Here is a 10,407-nt window from a genome sequence, read left to right on the forward strand (position 1 = left end):
TTGTTTATCACTGCTTCAAAAACCATGTCCATAGTTATGAAATAATGAAGGATTTGGGATTACACAAATACCTGTTCCACAAGTACAGAACAAGTTGTCTAAAGGCAAGAAAATTCATTAATGCTGTATAGCTTATTCATTATAATCATCTAATTTAGAAGGTCTTCTCATGGGTAAATGGATCTGAGAAACAGATGAGAGATTGCACATTTGCTAACGTATTCATACAGGTGGGCCTCACACAACAAGAAAACAAGGCCAACTTGTTAAGGCTAGTTTGTAGATTACCACAGACACATCAGATGTGGAAACAAATCCCCCTGATTACGACAGCATGTGTTTTGAGTATGGTAGACAATGTACATCTTTTACGCAAAGAATTTTCATGTATAGAAAATAATCTTATCATTTCTGATTTGTTTTTGTTCTTTAAATAATGCTGATTTAATCATTAAACTTTATGATTAAACAGTAAACATGCAACTTCGTCTTCGTTGTTATACATTATTACTTTTTTAATATAAGAACTGCCCCTGTTTCTCTAAACATACCTCATCCTGAGGACCAGTTATATCATGACAATGTAATCTCTTTCTTAACTGTATGAAGCTATATACTCAGGATGTCATATCTATAACTTTACATATAATGACCTGTCTTTCCAGAAGCCGCCATTATCCTTCTCTAGACAATTTATGCTGTTTCTTTTCCTGTGGACATTGTATTGTTCCCCTTCCCCAAATAGTCAGAATTTTAACATTGGAAGGCTGAACATTGGAAAGCTGAAGAGATGAGGAAGGATGAAAAGACACCTGTGGGAAGGGGGAAAAATAGGCTATAAACATTGAGGATACCTGTCTCAGAATTGACAACTAGAGCTTTCTAGGAACAGTGGCATCTTCAGAGCAAAATTTTGGCATTCTCTTCATCAAACTACACTCAGGATCCCACAACCGAAATTCTAATGAAATTCCCTCTCACAGTTACAAATAATAAAAAAAAAAATACTGAATATGAATGTGGAAGAAAGGCAGTTTGATGTTTGTAATTATCGAGGTAAACTCCACGACCTGTTGAATGTATGCAAAATGGACCCCGGATGGTGTATATAAATCTGGTATGTGCAGAAAATAAGCAAGTATTGAGACCTCTTTCTGGTAGAGCAATTCATCCTACAGGGTCTCTACCATGAGCACCAAGGGGGATTCATTGAAAGGTAAGACTTTAGCCATTCACTTGTCGATAATTTTTATGTTTGTTTTTTTGTTTGTTTGTTTGTTTGTTGTTAGTTTTTTTTGTTTTTGTTTTTTTTACTTTAGATTGAATTTGGAAGTAACTGACAGGTAACAACTCTAGAAACTAAGGTCTTCCAAGACATCCAGTTTTCGAGTAATGGTGAAACTTGTCTCTGCTTCAAAAGTTTAGTATTCAAAATTTGGAATTAGCAGGCAGTTTGATCTCTTTTTTACTCAGTTTTTGATCTCTTAAAACTACCTTTGCACTGAGCAGTTTCACTGAAATTTGGCTTTCAGGTTATGACACCTGCACAAAAAAAGACTGGATCCAGACTGCTTTGCTATTCGCAACACTACTCAGAAGGCAATGACTTGAAGTCATTATCATCAGAGTCCAGAAGCAATCTAGTAATTTTGAAGTAAATGGTTACATAACTACTCTCAAGTTTCTAAGCCAACAAGTCTTCTTATTAATAAAATTATTGCCTAGAACACTGTTCTAACTTCAGAGCATTGTTCATGGGGGAGGATGATGGTTTACTTTAACATTGTACAAATGGGTCACCTTTCCTGAACTGAGAGATAGAAGGAAACCTGTCACATGATAAAATTCAGGAGAGCTCTGGTGATTTTTTGCAGTCTATTTTAATTTTACATCAGTGGTGATTCTAGTGAACCAATGCATGTAGCAGGCCATTTTCCAGAACTAAAACTTTCAGAGCTTAGAATAGCATCTTTTAAATAATTACATTTGTTTACTAAATATTTGCTTTTAAAGCTTTCCATTGTTTTTCTGTGCATATTTTATTTTGCTGAATAGAACACTTGACCCTGTCAATGTTAAAGCTTTTAAACAAATAAGGTTTCATCTTTTCAATAATGAGAAGTCTTCTGTATCAGTGTAGAAGTTTTTCAGAAATGCCAAATATTACCTGTTTTCTTAACAGTAGGTAATTTAGGGTTAAACTCTAAATAGCAAAACAGCACAGCTGCTAAATCTTTTGAAGAAACTCCCAGGACAATCAGAACCTTAAAAGAGTGACCTAACCACCTTTCCACAAAAGTAATTTAAACTCCAAATGTTAGCAAAGAAGAAAAGGACTTATAGGAGGAGAAGAAACAAACAAAAAAATAAAATAAAATATTTTCCAAACCTATATCTGTGCAAATAATTATGTATCTATATTTACACAGTGAAGAAGTTTGATTTTCTTTTTTCCATCTATCACTATATAATAGTCAGGCACTATATGGAGAGACTTTTGAATACAGCGTACTGTAACACAGGTTACTGTGTCTGCTCAATCTCTATAGGGTGTTTTGCTGTATATCCAGGATAATGGAGGGGAGAATGGATAATCAAATGACTATGCTTCCCTCCTCTATTCATTTTCAAGAGTCAGCACAGGAGATACTGTGAACACAGCCAATATTATCCAGCACCCTGACTGTTTACATCCACCTCTGACAGCTACTTCTAAATGCACATGTATGTCAATATTTCCATCTTGGTTTGTTCTAAACCTGAACAGGTTTGTTGCTGGTGGTCCTTCTAGTGTCCAACATGCTCCTGACAAAGGAAGGAGTGACCTCCTTGCCTATCTGCCCCAATGGATCTGCCAACTGCCAAGTTTCCCTTGGGGAGCTTTTTGACCGTGCGGTTAAACTCTCACACTACATCCATTTCCTCTCTTCAGAAATGTTCAATGAATTTGTAAGTACTTTGTCTTTTCCTGAGAGAGAGAACATATAAAAATCCAATTCAGTATATTTTTAAGCACAAACATATGTTAATGTATGAAAGCCTTCAATAAGTAAACAAAAATAACTGCTGCACAGGCAGTGATAGTCCCAATGATGACCAAATCTACTTTTAGTGCTGACCATTGCTAAGATCCCCAGTGCTTCTATTAAAAAATAGTATTTTCCTATTATTCTTTATCTATTGGACAAATTTGTGTCTCAGGTTGGTTGCCATTTTCACTCTAAATACCAGAAGACTTTGACATTTACAGCATAAAAGTAGTTATAAAAACAAAGAAACGATTACTTAATATAGTGTTTGAATTGTAGCTCTTCTTACTTATATCAATAACGCCTCTCCTTGCTGATCTGCAGGATGAACGCTATGCTCAGGGTCGGGGTTTCATTACAAAAGCTGTTAATGGCTGCCACACTTCCTCCTTAACCACTCCTGAAGACAAGGAGCAAGCTCAGCAGATTCATGTAAGTTGCATTTCTGATGTCATTCAGTGTGAGATAGAGCAAAGGAGGGAAAAAAAAAAAAAAAAAAAAAAAAAAAAAAAAGGATGGGAAAGCAATAGAGAGGTAGCACACAGAGGGAAATCAGTGCATTTGGAGTAAAAAAAAAAAAAAAGTCAGGAAGAAAAAAGCACTGAAAAAAAGATATTTGCAGACACTAAGCTACAGACTATACAGAATATACAAGTCCAGTAACACTTATTTTCCTTTATATTGCATTCAGTCTTTGCATCTTATTTCCAGTTACAGTATAACTTGCTTGCATTGAGCAAAGGCAGTTATTATATTTGTGCAGGACTCAGAATACTACATCCTTTGAGCATTTTTTTGGAGTATCTTATAGACAATTATTAACAAACATAAAAATTCATTGGCTATATAGTAGGCAGAGGTAAATGGCTTCCCAGGAATTGAAGACATAGATGTTACTTAACAAATGCTAAATAGCTATCCTCACCCTTCCTTACCAAGAGGCAAAAGTGGTCACATTATTGCCCATATGCAAAGACCCTAGTGTAAAATACTGCAAACTACTTGCAAAAAGAAACATGATAAATACATCGATTTGATAACGATAAATTTTGTACAAAGATGAAGACAGTCTTCTTCAGCCTAGCTCACAGGCAGAATTTGAAAATACTCTGTAGAAAAAAAGTAAGCACAGGTGTATGAACATGTGTGTGCCAGGGAGAAATCTTAAACAGTTTCACAACAGTAATAGCTTTGCAATGCCAGTGTCACCATCTGGGTATATAAAGTCTGGTTATGTTCAGATACAGTGTATCTAGGAAAGAAGAAATGGTTGAGCATAACCATAAGCTTTAAGGGTTGTTATTTGCTCACAAGAAAAAATAATTTTCAAAAGCTGAGAGCTAATGCTATAAGTACCATAGTTCAAAGGGGAGGACAGATGAATTACGCAGAGCTAATAAAAGCTATTTAGTTGTTTACCATAATTCACATCTTCCATTCCATACTAAACCTGTCTCATAAATGTTCATTAGAATCAGATAAAGAGGTGTTTTTGTTGTTGTTGTTATTTGTTTGTTTGTTTTCCACAGAGATAAAGCACAGTTGTTCTTACTAGTTTGTAATTTGGTTTAAAGGAGTTTTCCATTCAAATTTCCATCTGTGGTATTATTGCAAAACATGACATAAAATATCAGAAATTTCACAACAGTATCTAAGACAGGGCTATATAGCACCGCCAGTCAGTGCTAGGTCTTGAAATAAATTCCTAGATCTCTGCATCTGTGGACATTGCTCTAAATGCCTCCTAACAATGCCAGCATATAGCCTTGTTATTTTAACTGACTTTTCTTAATGTGGATGACCAGCATGAAGACCTACTGAATTTAGTACTGGGAGTACTGCGCTCCTGGAATGATCCCCTGATCCATCTGGCCTCTGAGGTACAAAGAATCAAAGAAGCTCCAGACACCATCCTCTGGAAGGCTGTCGAGATTGAGGAACAAAACAAGCGGCTTCTAGAAGGAATGGAGAAAATAGTTGGGCGGGTAAGTATTAGGTCCTTCCAGTCCTTCCAGCCTATTGATGTAAAGAAGCCACTTATGGTAGTAAATAAGAACAGAAACAGTGGATTCTGAAGAAAAAGGGGGATACAAGATAGCTGCAAAGTTCTCAGATTCAGTTATAATTCTTTCTGCTATCTTGTGATTTCTAAAGAGACAATGTGCTGTGATTTGTCTAGCATAATCCAGTGTATTCCCAAACCTGCTTCAAAGGAAAGTGTAATCATCAGGACTGCAAATCTTCATTTTATCTTTAAGCATTCAAATTTGCAAATTTTTGTAGGCTGTTTCTGTTTTCTCACATCCACATATTTATATGTGCATATAAGCTTATTTATACATGTCTGTATACATACAGGTATTGTATATAGCCTTCAGAAATGGATAATGTGTTTAAAACTGTTCTTGAAGTGTGGCACATCGTTGCCTTCATTGCCTATTGCAAAGATGTGGCACACAACACAGTATCTTTCATTTCTCTTTTTCTATCATATTGTTTCTTCAAAACTGTGGCTCTGACTTGGTTCCCCCTACACTTGGAGGGTTAGACAGCAAGGCTGTTGTTTGACAAAACCCATACTCATATACTCCTTGCTATCAGTAATTGATTGAAAGCTTTACTGAATAAAATCAGCTCTAGCTTGTTTATTTTTAAAGGGGCCTCTAGCAGTCCCTATATATCATTCTGACAGTGAGCAATATGTTAATAAGAGGTTCTGACTTTACTGGCTTTTGCTTAGGCTAAGAACAGTTGAACAGCATTAACAGTGCCGCCATCTCCATATCCACCACGTTCCAATGGATCACTCATGGTCTCTCTCTTTCAGTTTGGTGACTACTTACTCAGAAATCTTATCCCATCCAGACCATCAGTGCATTTATCAGTGCATTTATCAGTGTAATCAAACACATCTCTATCCCATTTTCAGGTGTGGATCCAAGATAACAGTAGAAGTCAGGTGCCACTGCAGTTACTCTGTCACCACCTTCTCATTCACGTTATTTACAGAATGGAGTTGAAGATGAAGTTAGCAAATTCATTAGTGTCAAACCATGTTTTTGAGTGACTGCAGGTCTATTTTTCTTTTTTACCAGTTGCATAAACTAAGTGAGAGAGGCTACATAGATATACTCCTGTGTGCTTTCATGAAATATTACTGATGGGAAATAAGAAAGATTCACATGTACCAATAGGCACAGATTTCTTTCCTGCTATGAAAGGTAGATTTTTGTGATGTGAGAAAATGAATGATTGCTTCTTTCAAATGAGGTGATCTAAACCAATCTTCACCTCAGATACTAAGTCATTACACAAGTTCCTACATGTAGCTTTCTAACGTTAGAGGTCAGTATATCACTCACAGCTTTTTTTTTTTTTTTAATGGAATATGAGGTACAATACATCTGAAGATGTATTGTTGAAAGATTTGACAAGTAGCATGTTCTTCAGGCTGCCTGTTATCAGAGAGACAACCTAAGAGATGGGCTGAGACAAAGCTGGAGAAACAAGTTTTGAAAGCAACTGCTTACGACTTTAAGGTGGAGGAAACCAAAAGGAGGAGATGCCACTGATCAGTCCATGCATAAAGGAAGGTTTGACTTCTCTGCAAAGTCAGATTCCACCAGACATTGGTTAACACATTAGATCTTAGAACACTGACAGCTGAGCTTCTTACATATTTTAGAGAAATAAACTGTAAAATGGAAATTCACTCAAAATCTGCATGAGGATATACAACATTGTACAGAATAATGCAAACCATAAAAGAAAAGACTTTATGAGCTGTACACTACTATCTAGCATTCCTCAAGGCCAGTATTTCTTAGTTCTCTGTCCTACATCCAGTCAGATTCATTATTATCTACTACGGTATCATTTTGTGCCTTTAGGTTCATTCTGGCGACATTGGAAATGAAATTTATTCTCCGTGGGAAGGCCTTCCATCCTTGCAACTTGCCGATGAGGACTCCAGACTCTTTGCCTTTTACAACCTGCTGCATTGCCTCCGCAGAGATTCCCACAAAATTGACAACTATCTCAAGGTTTTGAAGTGCCGCCTAATACATGATAGCAATTGCTAAGTACTCCTGGGCTTCATCGCTTACTAAAATCATTCATCATGGTGTTCTTGTTGCTTTGCCACTTTTCATTGCAAACTTTACAAAAAGTCACACTGTACTGTGTCAGGATCATCAGTAACTTTCAGGCATGTTTGTGTGAATTCTGGCTGCAACTGTCAGTATCATTTATGTTGGTGTTTTAAAATGTTATAAATTACTTGTATGACAAGAATACACTTTTCTGTCTGATCTATTTACCCAGTAGCATTTCAGTGATAAGTATATCATGCAGATACAAATAAAAATATTATTAAATCCAAAACCACAGAACACCAAGTGGTATCAATGAACAAAAAATAGTTAGGATGGATTATACCTTTAGCAATAGCTTCTCCTTTTAGATCTCAGCCTCCAGTTAACGACACATGACAGGATATCTTGCTTCCATTTCTGTCTACATCCCACCCCATTCCCACCCCCTCAAACAAACAAACAAAAGAGAGAGAGAGAGCTAAAAGAGGTGGGACATCAAAAAGCAGAATTTTCACCTATCACACTAGATTATCCTAAACTAAAAGAAATACATGTATAGCCTGGCTCACTTAGTCATTGATTCCCCAAATAGTCTGCAGACAGAAAACAAATAAGCAAACAAACAAAAATGAAAAAAAAAAAAAAAAAAAAAAAAAAGAAAAAAAAAACTTAGCATTTATGGGGACAGATCCAGCTACATGTATTTCTATTTCTGTACTGACTGTCCAGGGAAGAAGCATTTCCAAAGTCTCACTACTTTTAAAGTACTACCTGAGGAACCAATACATTTTAAGCAGTAGTCCCAATAGAAAATGCAAAGCATCCACTCAGGATCTTATCCACCTACTCTTCACATTCCTCACAAGTGATGTGGTGGTTGCAGTTTAGAAAACTTTCAAGCTATAAACAGGCACTTACTGAACTAAGCTGTCTGCTCTCCTGAACCCAAAGCATCTCCATTCATTTTGCATTTAGTCACGCTCAGTTCTCCAAGTTTTCATTTTGAAACAGTGATGTTAACCATCAGAAAATTGGAGATACCAAAAAAATTGACTATTTCTGAAAAAAAAAAAAAAAGGCTTACAGTAGGCTTACAGTCATACACCAAGGAAGAAGTCAAAAAGAAGTCAAATAACAGCTGAAACCATTGGCCATATTTATATACTGTCTTTGTAAGCCATAAACACACTCAGCCTTGAGTTCACCACTCAGCTCCAGCAAAGAGGAAAAGAAGAGCTTAAATTCAAATCAGCTTCTCAGGGGTTTGGCTTCCCACTAGACAAGCCTGCTGCATTGCTCCTGCTAAGCCAGGTGGGAGGAAGAGGAGATGAATTCAAGGACTTAAGCCTCACATTACCATAAAAAAAAAAAAAAAAAAAAAAAAAGACACAACCGTAATAGCTATTTACTACCACGTAAATATACCTATACATAAAATTTACATAGTAGTAAATACTTATTATGTAAATAAATGAGATTAGATAATACCAACTGCAACAAAAGTCTCATTTCAACCAATTCTATGAGGGAAGTAAAAGGGAAAAAAAAATCATATATACGCACATATGCATTATTGTCTTTTATCTATTCGTGTTTTCAATCACTGATTGCCTCAGACTTTATCTAGATAAGTATAGACTGAGCCCATTTTTAATGTATATAAAATCACCTGTGCCACAAACAAATTCCTTGTTAGACAAGTTATAACTGCCAACTTTCATAAACTCTGAAGTGAACAAAAATTGGGACATATGCAACATCAGTTTAGCAACACACAGATGTACAACATGACAATAAAGAAACCAAATGGGTAAAATTTGCCAAGCAAAATGCAAGTGCACTGACTAGAATTTAGTATGATCATAATATTCCACTTTCTCTTAAAATGCCAACGGGGGAGGGGAGGTGGGGGTTGGGAAGCATTTTAAAGGGGGAAAAAAAGAGAGAGAAAAAAAAAAAAAAAACTCCTTTGTAATTATCACAAGTGCTTAGAATTACAGTGAGATTTTTTTATTCAGAAGAAAACATGAATAATGGGACTACTCTGTATTGAGCTGGGAAAATGATTATGTCTCACTGAGTAAACTCCTACCTCAGAATTTCTTTAGAATTCAAAAGCAACTTGATTAATAGGGCAGACAGTCATAATTTTACACTTACATGACTAGATCTAAAACAATTACTTTCATTAACTGTTTAAAAATTACAGTGCTAAAACAACTGTTTAAAACTTGCATGCACTGGCTTTATTGTAGCATGTTCTACTACAAATGCAAGCTTTTAATTTCATAAAGAAGCACAGAAGAGAAAGGGAAAAAAATATTCTAAACAACTGAAAAGCTATCTGGTTCGCAGCTGTTTAGCTAAAGGGGTATTTAGAGCTGATCTGGTTAATATTCTGAGTCATCACAGCTGTCATAGAGACAGAAAGATGCTGAACCCCATGAGCACATTCAAAGCTATACCTTCATTGTCAAGTGTCCTGGCACAGACAATGCCTTCAGAATGCAGTTGCTACTCTGAATGTTCAGACCACAATACAGGCAATTGGCAATTCTCTTTTATTCAGTTGCTAATAAGAACAATACATTCTTATCTCACTAATATTTTGTTAATTAGCACATGTTTGTAAAACCTGAGCAACTATTGTCTTTCATCCAATAAAAAGTTACATAGCTAATCTCTTATTTTATGCAAAAATGAATACAGAACAAGGGCGTTCTTTCAAAATGAAAGAAACTGATATCAATTAGTAAGAGCTTTATTACAACTGTATTAAATTCTAACTATTCCAGGTTCTCAGCATTCAAAGTCTCCAGTTTTCTGATTACTTATTCAATACCCAAATAGGCCATATTTAAATCTAAGCTGGTTTATTTACTTCCGTTCATTTATGATGGCTTAGTAATAGGAGTAATGGCAACGAAAGGTCCACATGAATGAAATATAGGCTCAATTCTGTTTCCTTTAAAAATGATATTCAAGCTTCCATAGATGGCACTAAATATAAGATTAAGGCCTTGTGACATGAAATCTAAATGGTATGAAGTCAAAGCAATTAATCACTGGAAGCATTTGTCACTGAACACAACAGAGATGTAGAGATATACAGAATAAAAATCTAACTTGCTATTCATGACTTGTATCTAGAGTCTAGGACTACATCCAACCACTAGAGCAAACGAAGAATTTTAAGGGTGATTTTAAAGCCAAAGGCAGGTTTTAAAAGGGGAGATTTTACTGACTGTACATATCATTTGGAGTCAAATTTAATTAACAATGTA

The 10,407-nt window shown here is 35.7% G+C and overlaps 2 protein-coding genes across 1 annotated transcript; one reads left to right on the forward strand and one right to left on the reverse strand.

Moving 5' to 3' along the window:
- The window catches only part of LOC311431390 (uncharacterized protein), a 541,797-nt gene that overhangs the window by 242,088 nt on the left and 289,302 nt on the right, over window positions 1-10,407 (reverse strand).
- PRL (prolactin) lies at window positions 1,104-7,767 on the forward strand. The gene is made up of 5 exons (XM_084510430.1): window positions 1,104-1,216; window positions 2,768-2,949; window positions 3,354-3,461; window positions 4,835-5,014; window positions 6,920-7,767. Exons 1-5 carry the CDS (start codon window positions 1,189-1,191, stop codon window positions 7,109-7,111), a joined length of 690 nt encoding a protein of 229 aa, XP_084366556.1. The 5' UTR covers window positions 1,104-1,188; the 3' UTR covers window positions 7,112-7,767.

This window comes from Aythya ferina (assembly GCF_964211825.1).
Source record: "Aythya ferina genome assembly, chromosome: 2".
NCBI lineage: Eukaryota > Metazoa > Chordata > Aves > Anseriformes > Anatidae > Aythya > Aythya ferina.